At 33.0% G+C, this 24,670-nt stretch overlaps 2 protein-coding genes across 2 annotated transcripts; one reads left to right on the top strand and one right to left on the bottom strand.

Annotated features, from left to right (window-relative positions):
• Positions 1-253: 253 nt before the first annotated feature.
• On the top strand, positions 254-4,814 carry LOC110722052 (pto-interacting protein 1-like). Its single transcript, XM_021901285.1, has 8 exons — positions 254-635; positions 1,349-1,480; positions 1,751-2,001; positions 2,091-2,217; positions 3,332-3,605; positions 4,041-4,173; positions 4,253-4,339; positions 4,466-4,814. The coding sequence occupies exons 2-8, from the start codon at positions 1,399-1,401 to the stop codon at positions 4,580-4,582; spliced, it is 1,071 nt and encodes a 356-aa protein (XP_021756977.1). The 5' UTR covers positions 254-635; positions 1,349-1,398; the 3' UTR covers positions 4,583-4,814.
• Positions 4,815-6,685: 1,871 nt separating this feature from the next.
• Positions 6,686-10,952, bottom strand: LOC110722051 (probable receptor-like protein kinase At5g18500). The gene is made up of 8 exons (XM_021901284.1): positions 10,399-10,952; positions 9,383-10,031; positions 9,158-9,262; positions 8,766-8,888; positions 8,508-8,678; positions 8,182-8,311; positions 7,672-7,884; positions 6,686-7,188 (listed from the first exon to the last, which is right to left on the bottom strand). Exons 2-8 carry the CDS (start codon positions 10,003-10,005, stop codon positions 7,120-7,122), a joined length of 1,434 nt encoding a protein of 477 aa, XP_021756976.1. The 5' UTR covers positions 10,006-10,031; positions 10,399-10,952; the 3' UTR covers positions 6,686-7,119.
• Between the last annotated feature and the right edge of the window lie 13,718 nt (positions 10,953-24,670).

Here is a 24,670-nt window from a genome sequence, read left to right as displayed (position 1 = left end):
TCTTTTTTTTGCAAACAAGTAAAATTTAGCAAAACGAGCATAACATGTTACCACTCATTTTCTTCAAGTAGTCAAATACGATAACATATACTCCGTACTTCATACTCCGTAAAATAAGGTACAACCAATTGTATAATACGAAGTATAAAAAATAAAAAATTAAAAAAAAAAAAAAAAAAAAAAAAAAAAGTGTTCGTCAAATACAAGTATGCGGCATCTAATCAATCACTTGTTGTGAACATACCATAAAGGTCAAAAGTGGGGGACTTGAACCTGAGAGGTGGTAGTTAGTGGTCAGATTAATAAACCAGACCAAATCCATTCCAAAATCATTCAACTCAATTCATTTCTCTCTTAATTTTTTTTTCCCAAGAAAATTCTAAAATTTGCTGTTGCATAATCTTCTTTTTTCTTTACTTTTGCTGCTAAATTCTTCCTCAACCTACGCGTTTCTCTTTCTTCCTACCCGCAACTTTCGCTCACTCGCTTTCTTTCTTTCTTACCCTTCCTACTTTTTGCTAGCTCAAGCACACCCCTCAAAACCCTGTTAATTTCTTCATTAAATTCCCCCATTATAATTGATTTTCTTAGATCAATCTACTGTTAACCACTTGATTCTTCATCAATTTTTCTGGGTATGTTTTATTTTTGAATTTTTATTACTTTTTTCACTTTAATTTTGAGCTCTACTGTTACTGATCTGAAGTAGTTTTTATCTTAATTATGTAATTTTGCATTAATTTGATGTGTGGAGTTACTTGGGTTTGATAATTTAAGCTTGATTTTGTGTTTGTTTGATTAATTGTGGAAGTAATTGCTAATTGATTTGTTGAGCAAGTTCTTGAATTTCTTTTCTATTTGCATTTTTTTTTTTCTGGGTATTTGTGATCAATTTGTAATTGTATATCTACGATCTAATATGGATATTGGGTTTTAATTTTGATTCTAGGTGTATTTTGTAGATCACTATAATTCATGGTCTAACTTATGCTACACCCTTTTTTCGTTGGAAATTTAATTTATTAGCGAATCTGATATATGCAGCTGTAAGTTAACTATAAGCATGGTTAAAAATCACGCGTTGATCGGTGTTATTATTATTCATTTATTCATCTATTCGATTAAAGTTTAATGTGTCTACTTTTAGCTTATTATACTTCAGTTCATAATTATCATCTTGTTTGTCGAAAATGCTTTTTGATGAATATAATCTAACCTGTGATAGTAGAAGCTAGGATTCTGTTTCTAATTTGTTATGTTGAATGTACCTTTTTTTTATCATTTAATTTTCGGTTTTTACAGCCTTGCTTACTGATTTCTGGTTGGAATTGTTTATGCATAAATGCAGTTAGTGAAATCCATCGTGTACTTAGTATACGGCATCTTGAGGAGTAAAACATGAGCTGTTTCGGCTGCTGTGGAGATGATGATTATCAGAGAGGAGGTGATAATGGGGCATACATGACAAATAATCCAGCTGGTAAGGGTTTGTTGAATATCTATGTACATTGAGTCGCCCCATTTATATGCAGATTGTTATTAATAAAAATAGAATCATCATTGTCGTATCGAACAAATGAATACTATATATAATTTCGTGTTTATTGATCATATGTTTGTTATGATTTCTTGAATTTTCTATGTAAATAATATAAAGGATACAAATGTAAGTTAGCCGTCATTCATGACTCTGTACAATCTGCCTTTAGGTTGAAAGTATTAGGTTGACTGAAAAGGCTATGATTTTCAGGCAATCATGCCCCATATCCAGCAAGAGAAGACAAGCCAAAGGATACACAAACCGTAAATTTTCAGCCTCCTGCGGTTTCTCCAATTACCGTAGATGAATTGAAAGAAGTTACAGATAATTTTGGAACGAAAGCTTTGATTGGTGAGGGATCTTATGGAAGAGTGTATTTTGGTACTCTAAGAAGTGGACAAGCTGCTGCCTTGAAAAAATTAGATTCCTGTAAACAACCTGACCAAGAATTTTTAGGACAGGTAAATGCCCTCAGCGACTAGCATTGTTAATTCCTTGACAATTTTGGTGTTCTATCTAGCTAATTAACATCCTGATACACGCCTTACAGGTGTCTATGGTTTCAAGACTTAAACATGAAAATGTGCTTGAGCTTGTTGGCTATTGTCTTGATGGCAACTTTCGGGTCCTTGCATATGAGTACGCTGCAAATGGTTCCCTACATGATATTCTTCATGGTAAGTTGTAGTCAATTGCTTTATTCTCTATAATTCCAATTCTGATATCACCTATCAAACAGCCTCCGAGCTTTGTCCTATTATTCTATCTACTGCATCAATTAACATATTAGGAAAAAGACAACTCACTATGTAATTGATTTATTGAGCTTCTAAGTTGCTTAGTACAGGATAAATTTTAGTGCTGCAGATTATGCTTTGATGTTTGGAACTATAGATGCTGTCTCATAAACTTCCTCTTTACTATTTCTCACTGTGAAGCAACAGTTTAGAGCAGCTCAGATTATGCATGCTACGTTGCTACCATAGTAACTACACTAACTAGAAGTAATACTAACGAAGATTACTGAACATTCTGTAAATTAAAAAAAAAAAAAAAAAATTTAGGCAGAATTGCTTGTTACTTTATTAGTAGTAGAGTCATGTGCTTTGTCTATTTCGTCTATAATCAGTCTTATAGTAGGCTTCTTTATTACCCAGGAGCCTTCTAACCTTACAAAGACATGAGTGGTATTTGAGATGCCCTAATTATTGATTTTGTGAATTTTTTAAAAATTAAATTTGACATTGTTGGTAAAACAGAATTATATTATAGTAGACAGTGATCCTACTTTCTAGCGTAGGAGTCCTTGTGATGCCGGAAATTTCCTTGTCTGCATCTTAAAAATCATATTTAATAATATGTTGTTCAGGATCATGCAATTGTTGCAATTGTTATAAATTAATCAGGTCCACCTTTTGACTTCAATTGCTTATTACTCCGTTAGACCGAAACTGACATGAAGAAAGGGCAATATGGAAGTTGATTCTTTTTTATTATTTCTTTTACATGTTAAATTATACAGTTATACTTATTGACTGTCATGAAAGAGAGGGCGGTTGGGAAATCGGAAGTCCACCTGTACTATTTTTTCTTTGTAATGCCTTACCCCTCGAGAAAAAAAATAAATAAATAAATAAACGAAAACAATAAATAGTAATATAAATAATAAAAAGGCCTTGGTTTCTGACTTTTCAGCTGATATGTTTGTGGAATTCCTGTGTAGCCATGATGTTCCGTTGCTCGTATCTTTGTAATGTTCACTAATTAATGGAATGTTGTTTTTGTATATAGGAAGGAAAGGTGTCAAAGGAGCACAACCCGGTCCTGTCCTCTCATGGGCACAAAGAGTTAAAATTGCTGTTGGGGCAGCCAAAGGCCTTGAGTATTTGCATGAGAAAGCTCAGCCCCATATTATACATCGAGATATTAAGTCCAGCAATGTACTTTTATTCGACGATGATGTTGCAAAAATTGCTGATTTCGATTTATCAAATCAAGCTCCCGATATGGCAGCACGTTTACATTCCACGCGTGTTCTCGGAACTTTTGGATACCATGCTCCAGAGTAAGTCTCATTGTGTTTCAATATTCATAATTCTGTCTTGCCTGTTGTCAACAGTAGTAATTAAAAGTAATCCGTTAAGCAAAGTTCTGTAAGCTGTTGATAGAAGTAGCCAGGCTGTCGTGTATATAATTGTGATCTTTCTATCAGATGTTAGATTCGACTACTATTGTCGAATTTAAGGTTGTTACCATGCCAGTGTCAAATTTGGAACATAGGTTTATCTGGGGATGTTGATTTGCAGTCCTCTTTTGGACTTCAATTACCATGTTCTTTATAATCCTATATGACTTTCTTACATTCAAAGTAACAAATTTTTTTTGTCTTGCTATTAAAATCATTCACTCGTGTCAAAGCAAGGTACTTCTCTCTATTTTGTTATATTATTCCCGTGTTATCGTGCCTTGAAGTAACAGTATTTTCTTTCTCTCTTATTAGATATGCTATGACGGGACAATTAAGCTCAAAGAGTGATGTCTATAGCTTTGGTGTTGTTCTCTTGGAGCTCTTAACAGGGCGCAAACCTGTAGACCATACTTTACCTCGTGGACAACAGAGTCTTGTGACATGGGTAATGTTTTGATTTCTTTATCCCTTATTATTGTTATGGGTTTTCTTGTTATCTCACTCCTAGTCTTTTCTTCTTCCAGGCAACTCCAAAACTTAGCGAAGATAAGGTAAAGCAATGTGTTGATCCAAGACTAGGTTCAGATTATCCTCCCAAGGCTATTGCAAAGGTAATGTATTGTACTTCACTTATCATATGACCCTTGACAAAAATCAAAACCTAGCTTACTATTGTTTGACTCCTAAAAATATGAGCTAAACTTGAAATCTCTCTTGCTCACTGTTGTTGAACCCAGATGGCCGCTGTTGCTGCTCTCTGTGTGCAGTATGAATCCGATTTTCGTCCAAACATGAGCATAGTTGTCAAAGCTCTTCAACCTTTGTTAAGGGCCAATGAAGCTTCACATGCATAAAATCCCCGCTTGCCAAGGAAATGAGAAATTTGTATAAGTATATTACATTGATTTCTTTCATATGTGATTCAACAATAGTGAGATGTATTCTGTTAAAATTGATTCTTGTAAACTGCTGTAACCTGTAAGTCTGTAATGCATAGAATATTGTTCCTATAACATAAAAATCTTCCACCTTTAGGCAGTGTTTTCTCATGTTATGTTTGTTGAAGGGGGTCATTTTTCTTCTTAACCATTCCTTTTTTTTTTCCCTCTTTTTGCAAAGCAAATGTCTATGATCCTTTTGAAAAATAGCTTTTGATCTGTAAAAAAATTTATGATTAAACGATTGTGACTTGAAAGAACTCACACTACCCAAAATACATCAAAATCATCAAATAAAAACTAGTACAATTGATCTATCAAATAAAGCAGACATGTTATTAAAAATCAGAGGCAAGATAAAACAAACCCCACTGGCCAGTGGCCACTACCCAAAATGAGTTGAATCCTTCAAATTTTGACAGAACGAAGCCTTCCCATTTCAAAGTTGGGATTATGATGCACTCAAATGTTCCTTTTATGCCTTTGTGGATTTTGACATTTGCCAAACTAAGGAACCTTTTTTTGTTTGGGCAAATTCTAGTTTTTGTGGACTGGTTATGCTTATGCTACTGTTTTTTTAGGCGCAATTATTTTTTTATTTTTTATTTTTTTTTTATTTATTTTTTTACCTATCATCAATCCACATTTACAATGGATACATATTCAACATACATACCTTATATGCTAGTAAAAATTTAAATTCTTATTCATTTCGCAACCCCTATATATATCCAAATTAACTTAAGCAAATTTGGTTGAATTGGTGGGTTAATCATCTTGTTTTTTTAGGTCACAAATTTGAGTATTTACCTTTCCCCCTAAAATCAAGCATTAACGTTGTGTAGTTGAGTTGAATATTACCCATCTATACCTCTATATAAATATGGCACTGGGCCAGGCCGACCCAAAGCCCTGCACAAAAAAAAAAAAAAAAAGCACAGCACAGTACTGTGCGTGTGGGCTGTGGGCCACCTTTATTTGGGAGAAGCACGATAAGGTACGGTTGGGCACGGTATGACAAAACATGCTAAAATAAATGCAACTTTGCTTAAGTACGCAAGCTCGGCACGGCACGGCTTGACATGATGGCATGTGGGCCTCAGCTGTGCACGGGCCAACCTTTTTAAAAACTTTGGCCCGAGACAACACAATAAGAAACTTGTGGGCCGATCCATGGGATGGGCCTCACACTAAAGCATGTGGGCCTGGCACGAGGTACGGCCCAGAGCCATCTTTACCTTTATACCCTCTTGGGAGTTGGAGTGCTATTACTATTATGGAGTATTATTGTGTAAAAAAAAAAAAATTACTTCCTCAGTTTTATATTAATTGTTACAATTTATTGTAATCATGCGTGTTAATGCATCAAATCAATGACTAGTAATTTAAATTATCAATGAAAAAAAGCTAATAAAATTAAACAAAACCTCACTTAACCCTTTTTTTTAATAATAATAATAATATTTTTATTAGGGTAGGCTATGATATAGCTAGAGGAGTGGGGCCCAGATTGTATCTCGGCTTCCCACTAATAATAATAATAATAATAATAATAATAATAATAATAATAATAATAATAATAATAATACTTCGTAAAAGATAGTTTTGCATACAAGGTGGTGAGCATCCGAGTAGTGGACAACCGGTTGTATGCAAAAATGGGGCGGGTAGACATCACATATAATCTCAAATCACACTTAATATACCTTATAACACCCATACCTACCTATTGCCACTAAAAATCATACCCATACTCACTCCAACAACTAGTGTTAGTGCGATACAAAATCCAAGCAAGATTTCTAAATGTCATATTCTCATAAATCTCATTAGAATTTTATACAAGGGAAAACAGCTTCTCAACAACAGAAAAATACATTCTAATTGAACTCTTTCTTTACTCACCTAACGATCAACTTTGATTGTTCTGTTCTACCGATTTTTTTTTAAAAAAGAAATGATTGAAAATAGAAAGGAAAAAAAAAACACATGCTAGTTGATGTTCAAATACACCTCATCTAAATATTAACAATCCCATATCTTCTCTATATTATCTCCATCAAATATTCTCTCAAGTATATCAACAACTCCTCTAGCCTAAAAAGGCCTGTACAAAACAGTTCTGATTGCTTAGGCATAAAAGAAAATGCCCAAGACTACTTATACAAACCATATCTACTACAATACATAGTACTCATCGCACCAAAAATAATGAAAAAAGTACTTTGTAAAGCCCACAAAAAAGGAAAAAAAAAAAAAAAAAAAAAAAGAAGGGGGAACGAAGGGGGTGGCCGAAGGCCAATATTACTATATATATACGCGGATTCAACTTTTAACACTCAATCTCAGCACAGATCACACACATACTTCGTTTGAAGCATGCGGTTTCATCTGTTAACTATTGGCTTCTCACATGTTGAGAATGTTTTTTGTCCACTTAGGCTTACTGATTTTTAGATTGCGTTCAAACTAAGCCTTGGAGATTCAGCCTCTCCGGGTTGAGCTCGTCGATGCCTCCGATCCTGCAAATCCAAAAAATATGCCTTTTTAGTTTTACTGCCTTTGTACCGGAAATGATTCTATTTTATTTTTAGTTTCTTATACACAAGGATTGGAACAAGCAAAATGATCTCATTTTAGTATGCTAGTTTCAGAAAATTAAAATACTATCCATGTTTAAGTAGGGTCAATGGGAATAATTATGAGAAATCTGTGTATAAATGTAATGACTTTGAATTAATGAAAATGTTCAAATTATAATGATTATGATTCCATCTTATGCAATCAGTAAGGGTCTGGGGTTTAAGGAACCATAAATCAAAAAAGAAAAAAAATCTAATTTCTCATCTCTCTCAATTAAGCAACATGTGTTTGATGCATAAGACAGGGTACACCTAGTTCACAGCTAGTAAAACCTTGAAATCTTGACGCTGAACATTTTGACGTTTCTAAAAATAAAAGGGCCAATTTAATCTATGTATAAGGCTAGTTTAAGGATAATATACCTCACGAGGAACAGGATATTCCTCTGATTCAAGCATTCGAGCAACTTGACCCATTCTTGGCCGCTTTTCAGAATCTGGATCTACACACCGCAATGCAGTCAAAAGTGCTCTCTTAAGAGCCCTCGTTGAAGGTCTAGTGTCCATGTTGGGATCTACTACCTCTTCTGCACGCCTGTTACCTACCATAGTTTTAAGCCAGTCCACCAGGTTTACCTACAGCCACACAAGAATGATTTACAATTGCTATCAGATTTTACTAATGTTGAGTTCTTGCTCTAATATTAACCAGTGATAATGCTGATTCAGACCAAAAAGTCTAATTTAAGAAATAAATAAATAAAAAGCAATGGCTTCAGTGTAGTTTAATATAGTGTAAACTTGTTAAAGTTGCATGATTCTAGAGCACAATCACGATCAATTATTCTCCCTCAAATTTGAATTAAACAACATTTAAGTGTCTTGTTTTTGAGCTTTTCATATAGTTTCTAGCAGAATTTCGATAGGCTTTACCTCATTCTGGGGACGAGCGTAATCTACTGGGTCCCTCCCAGTAATAGATTCCAAGAGAACAACCCCAAAACTGTAGACATCACTTTTCTCGTTTAGAAGGCCACTATTGGCATATTCTGGAGCCACATACCTGCAAGATGGCAAAAAAGCAAGATACAATACGATTATTCACTGAGTATATACTATATACTTCGCTTTTTATTTATTTCATAATCTTTTATTTCAGTAGTGAAATGGTTTTATGGTAATTATAGACATGACGAACTTTGGGCGCAATTAGAGAGCAGAGGATCAGCTAGGAGTGAAAAAAAAAAAAAAAAACTAACCCAAATGTGCCCATGACTCTAGTAGCGATGTGAGTTTTTCCAGCACCCAACAGCTTTGCCAAGCCAAAATCAGACACCTTTGCATTGAACTCATCATCTATAAGTATGTTACTTGATTTGATATCTCGGTGCACAACCTTAGGCTCAATGGCTTCATGCAAGTAAGCAAGGCTGTAATGAATATTTGTATTAGTAATTTCAAATACATGAACTTTGCACTTTATAATGACTTGAAGTTCTCATTTATAAACAACTTACGCCTTAGCAGTGCCAATAAGAACCTTCATACGAGCTTCCCAAGTAAGATTTCCATATTGGCGCATTGCACCATGAAGCCATTGTTCTAAATTTCCATTATTGACATACTCATAAACCAATAACCTACATAAAATTTTCATTTTGTATTAGTCAGCACATCTAAGACATGTCTTGTCTACAATGAACTCAACCAATTAACGTAGAAAAAAGAATCTAAACACTATTTTAATTCAGGTACGCAATTGGGATATCTTGCTACTGGAATAACATTATTTCAAAAATAAGGCATACAATGGAGTTTTAATTAAGCATTTTGACCATATACATCTCTCAAAATCATTTATGAATGAAGGTTTTACTTTCAAATCTACAGCAAAAGCAAAAGTATTTACCTGTGAGTTCCTTCAATGCAGTATCCAAGAAGTCGAACTAAGTTTTTATGTCGAACATGACCAATAGCCTCCACTTCTACCCTGAATTCTTTCTCTGCCTGTCCACTGCAATTCAATGATCAAAATTATTACATAATCATCTTGCAGTCCATGATATCATAGAATCAAATCTGACATAAACTCAACAAGTAATGAACACCAAAGTAAGCTGTTTTTTTCACCTACAGGTTGTTAAGAAGCCTCTTTATTGCAACCGGGGTCCCATTAATAAGCTCACCCTGGTAAACAATGCCATATCCTCCCTCACCAATGACATTCTGTTTGGAAAAGCGGTCTGTTGCAACTTCAAGGTCTCTTAGAGTAAACCAGTGACCCCAACCCAGACGAGATATTTCAGGAAGTCCAGATAGTGGAGAAGGAGCACTTATCGGATGTGAAGAAGGCTTATCCCCCATTGGAGACCCAACACTATCATTTTCGAAGCGTGTAAAAGAGCCTGAATGCTTTCCATTCTCTTCTGTTTTGATTTTATCAACACTTGGATGAACTAAAAGCCTGTCTGAATCCTTTTCTTTCAATTTTTCTACAACACCATCGGGATAACTTCCATACACATTTTGGGAAACATGGTCCACTCTAATTTCACGAATTTCCTTAGAAATCGAAGGAATTTGGGTAAGAGGTAAACTGGTGTTAGCTCTTCGAGATTTCTTCCTAGCAGTAAGGCACAGATAGAGCAATATCGAAAGAATAATTACAATCAAAGCGCCAATGGTTACTCCTATTAATTCCCACAACCTCACACCAGCAACTTTTTTGGACATTCCAGCATTGAGTTCAGACGCCATTTTAGTCGAAAATATCGAATAATGTCCTACAACACAACAACAGTATGGTTGGAAACCCAGCAATACAAGCCTAAATGTACAGTTGCACACTTCTATAGTTCTACATGACAGTTGACAATTTTACATCCCATAATTCAAGTCATTTTTCTTAACCAAAAACAAAAACATATAACACCAAAACTTATCCTTTTCATAATCTCCCACAATAAATGCAAAGTTCTACATTCACATAAACCTCAACCTGAAAATCTACATAATTTGATAACCAAGAAATGTGACAAATAATAGGACAAATACAGCATAAGAACAAACAAAATCTTAGCTAAACAATTTGACCTCACTCATAAATAATGCAAACACAAGACAAATTGCAAAATTCTGAACATATTATACCTTTTTATCAGAATTCAGCCCCTCCTTATATGAACAAAACTCAAATTCTGGATCTAGTACTGCAAAAAAACAACAATCATTCTGAAATTTAACTAACACCCAGATGCCAAAATCACTCCCATTGATCAAAAATCAATGAAAAAATGGCAAAATTCTTGAAATTATGAAATGGGTAATTGAAATCTGAACTAAAAAAAGTGGGAAAACCCAGAAATAATGAGAAAAATGAAAAGGGTTAGTAGCTGTTGAAAAGAAAAATTGTAAATTTTGTGAATGTGATGAGGTGGTGGTGAACTAGGTTGTTGTTGGAAGAAGGTTTAAAGAAGAAGGCAAAAGAGTAATCAATGGTAGGTTGAGTAGAGAGAGAAAGTGATTGTACTTCCTTCCCTTTATTGCCCCTGCCTTCTTCTTAAGTTTGCAATTGCATATAGTAAAAGAGAAGCATGAAAATGGAAGCTTCCTTCTTTCTCTCTCCTCTCCTCTCTTCTCTTCTGAAAATCAAAAGAGAAAAAAAGAAAAAGATATTGAGATCTCAATTCTCTGTTCATGAAAATGATTGCTAGACAAGTCCTCTGGTTCACATTCTATTATACACACGATTGAGGCATAGCTTAAGTTGTTAGACTTTACTTCCGATTTTAGGAGATTTTGAAGCGATTTTCACTTTGTCTTTGTGGCTTTTAAATTAAAAATATAAATAAAACATTTTATTATACAGACGCAGGTATATCTAGAGTTAGCTGAAACTTAGTGAATTGAGAATTAAAACACTCGAATGTAAAATAGACACTTCAATAGTTTCGTGATAAAATAAATTAAAATGCTAAACTTCTCAAAATTTGTAAATTTAGAGTAAGTGACACCTATATAGTCAAGTAACAATACACGTACACCCGAATGTATAATAGATAGTCATAAATCGTGATTATGATTTAAAAAAAAAAAACGAGGTTTAAAATATAAAACTAAAAGGTTGTGTCGGTTAAAATTGATTAAGTAAAGATGGGGTAGTTGTTTAATCTTGTTTAGGAGTCAAACTATAAAAATCAATACTACCTGAAGAAGGAGGAAGAATTTAATAAAATAATAATAGTGCAATAATTAAAGAAAAAGGGAAGAGTATTAAATGTAGAAAGAGAGAAGAAGGTGGTTCCGTTACAATAATGAATTGTTTAAATGAAATCAGGTGAAGGGTTAACCTGAAGAATAGACTTACTGCCCCACTTTATTAAAGAACACAAGTAGTAGTACTATTCTATATCTGTATCAACTTAATGCAAGTATGGAACTCAGAAAAATTCAGATTTTGTAATTTTTCTTGTTTGAAACAAATTTTGTAATTTTAACTCCACGTACCAAGTATTATTTGTTGAATTACATTAAAATTATTGTTTAATTCAATTATTGTAGTTAAAAAGAAAGTTAAGAAAAAATAAATTCTAATAAAGTTTAGTTTTTAAGGAATTTTTTTCACGGTGATATCACTAATTATATAGTTACCTATCCATACACCTGGCAAACGGATCATTTGGGTCGGGTTATTTTAGGCCAGCTAGCATTCAGGTCGGGTCAGGTTAATTGGGGTTTCAGGTACGACTCGGATCAGGTATCGAGTTGAATCGAGTCGAGTCTGTTTGGGTCATGGGCAGGCCCTAACTAACTCCAAATTAAAGCATGTGGGCCTGGTACAGACACAACACGACATGACATAGAGCCATCTTTAATTACGAGTGATTTAAAGGTAACTAGTTGTTTGGCCCGTTCAATGCATGGGTTGTTACTTGGGTTAATAATTTTCATATGTAGCTAGGAAGATTGTTTCATTTCTAAATTTAAAAGAAATAAAGAGAGAGGGTAGAACCGTGAAAGAAGATTAATGAATTTAGTTAGATATATACACGTGAAGATTGTGGGATATAAAATGACATATTATTTTAAATTATATTTAAAGTCTATGATAGGACGTCGTCAACCTATCAAGAAATAAGACCTAACTCGATCCTACTCAACTAGTAGCAAGGGCAAGAAAGGGTCGAACCCATGAGAGGCGTTGAATCAACCACCAAATGTTATTGTTTAAACAAGCTAGATTAAGTCGGGGGTTTTAAGTTGGTATTACGTCACACTATTCTAATTCAAATCAACTAATTCTAAGAGGTGATTAACAATATTAAGAAGGCCTAGGGCATGGGTTACACCACTCAACTTCATCACGGACCACAAGTAGCATGCATAGAAATGGTGATTTAGGGGATAAATTAGGGGAAGTTATCAAATGCACCCAACTACTCTCTCAAGCTAGAGGGATTACTTGACATCAAAACCATAACCTACTCTCGTGATTATGGGCAAGAAACAAGTGTTAAAACATCCTCACGATAACATGCAAATTCCCTTGACTAGAAATTCCTATTCTCATGGCAAATCAAGTCAATCAAGCATAAGGGAGCTTCCTCAAGTTCATCTCTCGATCCTTCGTTGAGGAAGCTAGATAAATAATTCAAGCAATGGCCAATTACAAGAATTAACAATGAAACCTCTTAAACTCAACTAATTAACACCCCACAATTAACAAATTAGTACATGCAACAAGCAATGGCCAATTACAAGTGTTGCTGAAGTTGGCACGTTCGTGCAGACCAAGGCAGAAACTCAGTTTAAGACGACCTGCTGCAGCACGGGCGTGCACCTTTGGCACGTCCGTGCTGCATCATCTGCACGGACGTGCAATATTTGGCACGTCCGTGCTGCCTCATAATCACGGAAGCACGTCCGTGCTGCATCATCTGCACGGACGTGCAATATTTGGCACGTCCGTGCAGGCCTTGGCAGAAAGATGGGTTCAGGTCTGCACTCCTGCACGGACGTGCAACATCTTGCACGGCCGTGCAGGGTCTTCTGGGCCCTTTTCTTCGTGTTTTCTTCTACGATGCTCTTGTACTTGGATTCTTTCCATCATTTCCTTGCTTCTAACCTCGGTTTGGTAACCATGGGCTTCATTTGGTCGTCTTTGGACCTAAAATCTCAACAAAAACACTAACAACCCGTGAAGCATAGGATACACAAAAATTGCATAATAATAGGGTAAAAGTGAACCAAAACACAAATTTGTTCAGGTAAACTAGGTTCAAATACGCCCTAAAACCGCATAAAATAGCAAGTTATCAGTCTAGGAGACGAAAAGACAATTTTTATTATAATTTATATGTTTATGTAATGTGTATTAATTAAAACATTATTTTATTATGGTGGAAATGAAATACTTCATTTTCTTACTTGAATTTGCAAGTTGTATAGTGCATAAATTAAAGACTTAAACATAAATATTAAGGGAGATGACATGTGGCATATGGGGTGATGAGTGAATTGTGAATTGTGATGCCATGTGTCATATGAAAAAATTGTGGTTTGTGTTTTTAAATACTAAGGGGCCGTTTGGTTAGCACAAGGGAATCGGAATGGAATGAACAAAGGGAAAGAAGAATAATGGTATGAAAATACCTAAAATTTGTCATGTTGTTTGTTTTAAACAAAGGGAAACACTCCCTCACGTCCCACCACCACACAACCACCAGTAACATTCACTCTCCAACGTTCCCACCACCAAACCACCACCGAACCACCACCAAACCAATCGCCACACTTCCCCCACTGTTTGCCACCCTTTGCCAGCCTTCCCCCGTCCCTCGTCGACCCAACGGAGGTCGTCCCTCCCCCGAAAATCTCCTTAGCCCAGAAAAACCCTAACGCCGCTAGAACCGCTGAAAAACCTCATCACTCCCCGTGAAATCCGTCGAACGGCCCTCCCCGACCCTCAAAACCCTAGCGCCAGGGTTTCGAGGGTGGGGGAGGGTCGTTCGACGGATTTCAGTGAAGAGGGTTGGTTTTTTAGGATTTCCGATGGTCGTGGAGACTCGGGGAAGGGGCGGCGAAGGTCGGTGGAGCCGTGGAGCTGAGGTGCGATTGGGTGGTGAAGGTAAGGAAAAGGGTGGTGGCTAGGTGTGGGTGTGGTGGTGGAGGGGTGGCTAAAAAAAGGGAATGGAAAAGTCTAGGGGGGTGGGGAATAAAGTTAGAAGGAATTGGGGTAATGGGGGGGGTAAAGGGAATGAAAGAATGTGCTTAACAAACAACAACAAAGGGAATCGGGCCAGTTGATTCCCATTCCCTTTGTTGATTACCCCCAACCAAACGACCCCTAAGTATAGATATAGATTTTACATATGTGTTTTTTTAATAGTGCTAGCTTTCAACACTTTTCACTCTAGTTTTTTTTATTATTATTATTATTATTATTATTATTATTATGAAAATTCATTCTAGATTTAAATGCACGTTATCACTTATGCATATATTTTAAAGGTGTATAGAATTATAAGTAAGAGTATTTTAGCCTTTTAGGTAGTACTCCTTAGTTTAAGTGGACACCAAATTAAATTAATTAAGAGTTGACTTTCATAATAGAGATTAGACATTCACTTTGACCATCTTCATCTTTGACTATATGTATAATGGTAAGGATATATTGTGAGCTCTTATTAGATTCTTACCATGCCCTAGCATATAGTTTTCAAATTATAAATATATTTTTACTGTGCTTTTTTTTTTTATAGCATTTACTACAGATAATGATTACTACTTCCAAAAAAAAAAAAGAAAAAACCTAATTTGACCTTAGTGCGAGCTACATTTATCAAATATTAAATGTTGCAATATATAGTTACGTATGTAGCCATGGGCGGAGCTAGAAGGGGACATGTGGGGACACTTGTCCCCCCATTTTCAAAAAAAAAAAATTAAAAAAAAAAATTTTAAAAAAAAAAATGCAATTACAGTGCTCTGTTGCGACATTTGCCAGCCAAACCCTAAGTTTTTCAATTTTCAATTTCTCTCTCTTCGATTCGCCCTCGCCTGTCGCCTAGCCGGCTCGCCGTGACGCCGTCCACCGTTCGCCGGCAGTTCGCAGCAGTGACGAGGTTCAACAGCCGCCCTTGAGCCTTCGTCCTTCGTGACTTCGTGTCTTCGTGACTTCGTCATATGCATAAGCATAACACATTTGCTGTAAATCTGGATTTCAATGGAGGTATGAATGTATGATTAATTGAATAATTGATTACTTGTTTTGTTGTTTAAATGTTTAATTGTTTAAATTTACAGTAAATCTGAAATTCTGAATTTCATATTTTTATTACTTGTTTAAATGTTTAATTGTTTAATTGTTTATATTTTTATTGTGAATTTGTCATTTGTGGCCTTGTGGGTATTGATTATTGAATAATTTGAATTGATAAATGATTATTGATTTATATTTGTTTGATTGTTTCCCCTGTTAGAGTTTTTGGTTGTTTTTGTGAAATGTGAATTTAAATTATTAATTATTGTAAATTATTGAAATGTGTAGTTGAATTAGAAATTTAAAATCTTAGCCTCTTAGGTTTTGTTATTATGTAATGATGTGGATTGTGGTCTTGTGGAAATTGATATATAATTTTCGATTTAATTAGGAAATGTCAAACGATTCACCAAATTCAAACAAATCAAAGGCAACTAAACAACCCGATCTTCGACAATTCTTGTTTAAAAGAACGAAACTCAATGAAAATGAGTCCAATGAAAATGAGTCCAATAACTCACCTTCATTTAGCTCCCCTCAAAGTCAAGAAAATAGTATGGAAATGGGTGGTTCAAGTAATAGTAATGTACCATTAGAGGAAGATTCGGTGTACGATGTTGAACTTCTTCCTCATGATCCGGGAAAAAGAATAAACATTATGGCAACGACAATTCATTTGCTTATCAAGTTGATGTTGATTCTTCCCGTTGCCACGGCAAGTGTTGAAAGAGTGTTTTCTGCAATGACATGTGTCAAAAACAAGTTGCGAAATAGCATGGGTGATCAACTTATGAATGATTGTTTGGTCACTTTTATTGAGAAGGATGTCTTCTTACGAGTTTCCGACGAAAAGATTATTGATCGATTTCAAAGTATGAAGACTCGAAGAATGAACTTGTAATTTTAATGTAATGTTTATGTAATTTTTTTCATCATTTTGAATTGTATGACTAAGTATATATTTGTATTTTGAAATTTTAATATTAAGTATTAACCAATTTGTGTGTGAGTTTTTTTTTTGTTTTTATTTTTTGTTAAGCTTTTCGTAAGTTAAGCATTTTGTCCCCCCAAGTTGAAAATCCTGGCTCCGCCACTGTATGTAGCTACGTATGGACTTCATGCATGCAGAAAGGTTATTTTCACTCCTATACAGAATACTCAATCATAGCAAATATGGACGTGCTGGATTGGTTTAGAGTGACTAGTAGGTAAGTGTATATTCATTCTAACTAATTACAAGTACATTTCTTTTAATTAATTTTGGATTTGGAAAATAAAATGAACAACAAAATTTAGTAAAATATGGAAAGTGTGTACGTGGATGATCTCTTTTACATAAAATGAAATTAAAGTTGTAAAATCTAAATACGTGTAAATTTCCGTTGTAATTAAGATTGAAAAATTATTGTCAATTTGAAAATCCATTCGTGTATATATCACAGCTATTTAGTTGGATGATAAGACAATCTTACTCAAAAAAAAAGTTGCTTGTGGAAACACCATTACAATTTCATAAATGCATACTTGATGATTAATTAATAAGATCACAATTTTTCCAAAAATAAGTGTATTTTTATAAGATCGAGATTTTGAGGTTAATTGTGATCTCTTTACACAAAAGATTGTAGTTCTCCACTTCTCCCCGTCTTTGTATTTCACTTGATCCACCATCCTCTAGCTCTTTTAATAATGATGCATCATATAATACATAATAGAGATGAGAAATATATATCCAATCTTACTCAAAGGTAAACGTGATGTGATTATATTGAAGTGCAAAGTAAACGTTATTTATGACATACATGTTTTTACAATTTTTAGTAAATTGTAGATTACATATAATAATTTATGGTAATGAATTAAACAATAATGTGATTTTGGTTTGATTTGAGTCGTCATTCCAAAACTCAAATTATAAAGCTAAGATTATTTAAAAGTTGAGATCATTCATAATTATGAAAGTCAAATCATTTATTTAAATTAATGGAGGGGTTACTATTATCAATATTTTTCATTTGATAAATTTTATTATCTATCACATCAAGTAGTTAGACAAAGTAATTGAATTTGAATTTTCCTCAAATAATAGCAAATTTCTGTACTTCAAAACTGAACTCGAAGCTACTATTACATGAGATAGCAAATTTAATGTGTAATTAAATTAGCTTAATTAAAGATAAGGTATTAGCTTAGTGTATGTCTATTATTCAATAATTCAATATCGTTCAATTGACCATTTCCTACACATATGAGCAAAGATCGAAGGTGATATAAGTTAGCACATTTCCCTAACAACTATTGAGATTGACATTTCACTTCCTTTTCTCATAACTTCATTAATAGTGAAAGTGATAAAGACTTGTTATCTTCTAATAGAACACATATAACATAAACTAAAAGAGCCTTATCTATCATTGCTTACTCAAAATACTACCAATTTAGTATATTGACATTTGCTATTTTTATAAATTCTTTGGTGATAGCTTGCTCTACCAAATGTTTGATTGGAAGTGCATTTTATGGACTTGATTTTTGCTTACCTAAATTAAATATTTTCTAAACAAACTTATTTGAATGTATTAGATATTGATTTTAGATGTGAGTTAACTTGAACAATAAATCTTTTTCATGAATTAAAATGATTTTTAACTTATTTTTAATTTAATTTCCTGATCCGATGATTTTTCCTAATTTAAGTTATTGGTACTTTAATTATTATATCTCTGAGTACGTTTTTCCTACTCCATATTTGGACTGTTTGATAAAGTTAATAAAGAAGAAAAAAACTTATTTAAACTCATTTTTCTCAATTCAAATCTAGTAAGAATAAGGTGAACGATTAGATTTAAGCCAAACACAATTCAATAAATAGTGTTATGTACTAGCTCATTTTCTCTTCATAGGCCATAAAGAAAACAAATACTTTTATTTGTATACAATATAGTTTAATTATTAATATATAAGATTCAATTATTGTAAATAAGTTTTAATCAATGAAAAGGGCAATATTCAATAAATATTAATTTTAATACAGTACAATTAATATAAAATTATAAAATATATGAATAAAATTATTACAAGTTAAGGCGACAATATGTGACTAATTGCTAACAAAATTAAGTCAATTTTTGCCAAAATAATTATTATGTATGTAGTTCATATTACTCTCTTGCAATTTGAACACAACAAACAATACTACTGTAATACCTTACTATTCCTAACTTAATTTGTAGCAACATTAATCTTAATAAAAACCTTGTATTTAATACGGAGTATCAAAATCATTATTTATATGACGTTAAACCTTTAACTATAAACTTATTTTATTAAATATTATAAGAGAAGATAATTGTCTATATAAATAATACTCCGTAATAAAAATTGATAGAGTATTTAACATATTTCTGGGTCTCAACTATCATCTTAAATTTTTGATTGAGTTGGTTTCTTAACATGGTATCAGAGTCAGCGTGACACAAACTGGCCTGAGATTTTGGTTGAGTATAGTTGATCATTTAATAGAAATGTTAACAAGAAAAAACCATTACCCTATTTTTATCCGTTCATGAATGCCAAATAGATCCATATGAATGATGGTATTGGAATTTTGGATGATTACATCATTGATTACAAGATGGTGTAAGTGGTAACATTTAATTACTAAATTAGCAATTACTCCTAATGAGTATCCTACAATTTATCTCAAAGTACGTATTAATATTATACTCCTTCGTGTATGTATTAAATTATTAATTATGATTTATGACAAGGTGTGTGATATCACAAAAATTTGTATGAGAAGATGATGAGTTGGGTGCGTATTTGCACATGCAATACAACTACAAAGTACAAGTTGTTGAGGAAACTATCAATCTTACGCAAAATCCCCGTGTCCCTGCCCTGTAATTATCGTCCACAACGTGCCTCTCTTCGCGCCCTTCTCCACTTTTTTTCAAGGTCTTCATTCAACATCATATGATAATGATATTGTTTTCTGGGGCTTGCAAAAATTGACCCAATCTGACTTCACAACTTAAGTAATTTCGTATTAATCGAGGTTGGTAATTTTCAATTCTTATTAGATTGATGTGAATTGAAGTAATATTGTAATAATACTTTTTTTTTTTCTATTAAGTAAATTACTCGTATTGTAATTGTTAAAATTGAGTGCATTGAATTGGCTGATCAATACGTGGATTTACAACTTAATTGTAACTTCTTGATTACTTATAATGAAACATCTAATATGAAGTACATATTGTGACCAAATTCTCCCTCCATAATTTTAATCCCGCATTTAATTCTTTTATTGTATTGTGATTTATTATGACTTTTGTTATAGAGTTGGAGGTGAAGCATGTGACACATGCTAATTTGACACTAGAACATTAAATACTATCACAACTCAAGTTTCCTGACAATAGAACCCTAATCAAGTCGTAACTAAAATTTCTTGCTGTGAAAAATAAATTAAAAAAAAATAAAATAAAACTAAAAAAATTCTCACCTTGCCCCTATTCTCTTCCTTGTGGGTCACTCAACCATCATAAACCATCAGTAATAACACTAAATTTAGGACAAACATAAGTTGAGTGAGTCAAAACCATTGAGTAATCCAAAAAGCCTTACGTCTTAGGATTTGTTCTGATTTACTGAGCTAATGAGCTCAACTGAACTAAACTATTTATGAGAAAAAGAAATTGGGAACTGAACTGTAATGAGCTAAAGTGAAATTAAATTGAAGAGAATAGATCCTTAATCAATCACTTTGTGCAAATTAATACAAAGTACTCTACAATTCATGTTATTAGTCGACGGTGTATGTTTTAAACTTCAGTTTCCCGCCTATACTTGAGTATTTGAATATTTGAATTGATTGACAATTTTTTATTTTCCTGTATGTATTTTTTACAGGGAACAATTTGAATGAAACTTGATTGAGCAGACTGACACAAACACACGATGACACACAAATTTCCAAGAACTTCTCAATATTAACAATGTCATAATTACGTACTCCGTAGTACCAACTACAAAGTACATGTAATTAGTTTTAATAATTTGGTCAGTTAGTAGTTCTGTACCCTGTGTCTTGTGCCTTTACCTCGTAAACAAATCACATAATTAGTATGTTGACTTCTCAACCGACCGACCCATGCCACAAATTAAGAAATTAACACAAGACTTCTTAAACAGAACTAACATGATTAATTAAGTATATTGCAGGACAAAGATCTGCTACTGTAATTTATTACGGAGTATAAGGATGTATTTATAGCATGTTTAATTTTTAAGTTGTACGGAGTAACTTGTAAGGCTTTGGGCCATAAGAGCAAATGGAGCAATGCAACATTATTATTACGGAGTACTTCATTACTCCGTTATTTTTTTAAAAAAAATACTACCTCCGTTACTGGTTATGTATAACGATTAGACATTTTTCCTCTCTGCTTTATGTCAAATCGTTGCACATAATCTGTAACAGAGGTATTTGTTATTGATACTACACGAAACTAGTATTAAAAATCAAATAATATGTATATCAAATAAATAAAACAAATTAAACATTACACATACCTTTATACTTGATTCAAATGTAAAATATTATTACCCGAGCCCAACAAATCACGTTGTGTCCTTAAGACAATTTTGCTCCTTCTACGATACCCAAGGTTATAAAGCAATTGTCTCCCAGGATAGAACGGGTTTCGTTTCTTATAAAATGGTATTGTAATTATAAGAAACCAGCGAACAAAATAGATTAGACTAACCGCAACTATATGCATGTATATCTTGAGAGAGTAAATAAAACTAATATTCTCTCTCCATAAATGAGAACAACCAACAACTATTTATAGACAAAGAAACATGGATGAAAAGATGAAAGTAATGAAAAGATACAATTATCCATCATGACTAATGAATAGTAAATAATGAAATAATGCAATTATCCATATTAACAATTACCAATGAAGAGTTACAATTATCCAAACATACAATCCAATTGTCATACAATTAGTCATACAACACTATTCTTCATAATTCTTCATTAATACAAAAATATTTACATAAATATCCAACAATATTTACTCAGTGGAGTAACTTTTTTGAAATGTCTTGGGTAGTCTATCTCACATTATTGATTAATTTTATTAACATATATTAAAAGCATACAACCATTAATTTTATGTGAATTGTCACATAGTTTAGCCAGAGAGTTGATACACATATAATCATTGTATGTTGTCCCTACATACTACAACATTAAAAATTTGACACATCATCGAAAGAAGGGAGAAAATTAGGAGTCAAATATAAATTGAATTTAATAGAACTTGGTCCTATTATACTAGTCAATAAAAACATGACAAATTAAAGTTGTATGTAAGGAGTCTAAGGACCACATACAATGATTGTATGTGTAGCCTTTACCGTTTAATCATCCACTAAATTAAAAGGTCACTCGTTGTTGTTTAGAGGATACTTTGTTTCGGTTATAGGGATTACTTAGTTACTAGTGTAACACCCCAATAATACTCTGTTTAAACCTGTGAGTACCCTGAACAAAATTCAAGAGAATTATTGGTGTGCTACCGCCATGTGTTCAAACGTTAAGGCTATTTCAGAAATTAGTAGCGGAAAAACTAAATCAGTTATATAATTAAGTTTCAAAACCAACGAATGAAACCAAATTAAGTGTTACAAGTTGGAACCATTAAGACCCTTAATCAAAACCCAACAAAAGTAGCAAATAAATAAAACCAGAGTTTAAATAAATTCAAACTTATGAAAAGAAATAAACTACGAATAATAACCAACTCTTCACTCAAAATCCCACAACCCTGATGCGAATGCTGCATGTGTAAGAACCTGTGGTTAATCTGCTCCCCAATATTACAAGTGTAAAATTGGATCGTCACAGGGTCATTCAAAGGCGAAGGCCATGACCAAAGAAAGACACACAAAGCACGCAATCAGCAAAGCTGAGTATATACAAGCTGCAAAACATAAAAGAAATCCATAACATGCTACTGATAGTCAATCATCACGCATCATTAGTTTATAGACTCGACACATGACTCAACTATTTATATTAGTAAGACTCCATTAATTAATAATACGTAAATCATTATTTTTATTCATTGGATTACGCAATAGACAAGGTTGTCCAACTCATGCTCCATTTGGAACATCAACAAGAGAAAAACCCCATGCCTCCTTTCGGAAACATCAATAAACATCAACGACCACGGGCGCGACTCCGTGACCGTAGTTAGTATGAGATCTCACCTAAATCCTAGTTTTAAAAAAAAATTGAAATAAGAGACTCGTAGATCAGACGGTCTCGAGAAAAGTACACGGCTAATACCCCATGTACCCCAACCCCTGATTGTCATTACTCCAGATGTGCACCAATCCAGAGTTTTATTGCTCATCCATCTTACACTTTACCTGATTTACAGGTTTAGACTTGGCGATGACTCATATGCATAACAATACAAACATTCCAAACACAATTCAATCAAACAAGGCAAGTTTCCAATTTCGATTATTGATTTATTAGTGACAAACAACATTTATTATTTAATCCTTTAACTACCTCGGTGTATAAACACCTTGAGTGCATAAGGCACCCCAAAACCTTAATCTCGTCTTATAAGACTTGATTTTTTCCTTTACTTATCCTGTGTTGCATAATCATGAATGAGTAATAAATTAATCTTTACACCAATCACATACCTTTGCCTCTTAGCGCACCTTGCATAATTAGAGCACAAATAATACTTGCAATATAAAATAGTGCACAATCATATGAAATTCACTATGTATAACCAAACAATTTAACCCAGTCATCCTTATACATGATACTAAGTTCTCGATTCGTCATTAAACATGCACCTAAAAGCAAGGTTTTGTAACTTGTACGTACCTTGAAAAATGAATTGGTATGCCACTTTACTATCTAGAAATCACCTTCAATAAACTCCTCTCCTAAACCAAACAATGACATCTCAATCAATACCTAATCAATCAAATTTACAGCAATACTAACTTACTTTTAAAACCTTCAAAATCCAAATCAAACAACACTTTAAAACCTTCCCTTTAGTTAAAATTAAAGGTTTATATATAGTTCTTTAAATTTTCTTCATAAAAACATTAAAATACACTCTTATAATGAAATTACTGCAAGTTTAAAGTTTAATAAAAATCTTAAAATTATTTTAAAACCCCTAATAATCTCCCTTATTAATGGGTGATTAAACCCTCTTTATAAAACATCAAAAGTAGTACTTAGAAATTATTTCCAGCACTTAAAACTTCAATAAAAACATATATTTATGCTTAATTAACTTTAAACATAATTAATTCTATTAATCAAACTCAAGGATAATATTTTAAGTATAAAAAACTTCGTTAAAATAAAAAACTGCCCGAAAATCATATTTACATGGAAAACCGTGCTTTTTTTTTTTATCAAAATCGGATGAGTTCAGAACCTAACCGGGATTAAAACGGGATTAATATTAACGAACGGAAATCTAAAAATTAAAACACGAATTTACATGTTCAAAATAATTTGGAATTAAGTTAAACTAATCATTAGTTATAATCACCAAAATTTCAAAACATCATTACGTACTATAAAAGCCCTAAATCAATTGTTCATATAAACCCTAAAATCATGATTTTCAATAATTAAAAACCCTAGATTATAAGATTTACAAAATCTGAAAATTATGACATTTAAAAAAAATCTGAAATTATAAATTTTAATCATCAAAATACAATTTGATACTAATTAAATTAATTTCAAACAATAAAATCAAAACCCATCAATCAATAATTATAATTACACAAATTAATAAAATTAAGGAGAAAGAAAATAAGATTAACCTTTTTGTGTGGGAAGTTTTTTGGGGATTCATGGGGTATTTATAGGAGAGAATTGTAGGGTAAATAGGAAGATTAGGCCTCATAAAAATAATGGGTCAATTAAGTAAACAAATGGGTTAGGCTTGTTTGATTGGACATTAATGTAGATTAAAGGTGCATAAAATAATTTGTTCAAAGTATTTTCGACCCAGATTAATAATTTGAAACTTTTGAAATTAAATTCCATAAAATAACAAATAAATATTATAAATAAAATAAAATTTC

Source organism: Chenopodium quinoa, unplaced genomic scaffold (genome assembly GCF_001683475.1).
Source record: "Chenopodium quinoa cultivar QQ74 unplaced genomic scaffold, ASM168347v1, whole genome shotgun sequence".
NCBI lineage: Eukaryota > Viridiplantae > Streptophyta > Magnoliopsida > Caryophyllales > Amaranthaceae > Chenopodium > Chenopodium quinoa.
This window is presented reverse-complemented; position numbering and strand designations above follow the sequence as displayed.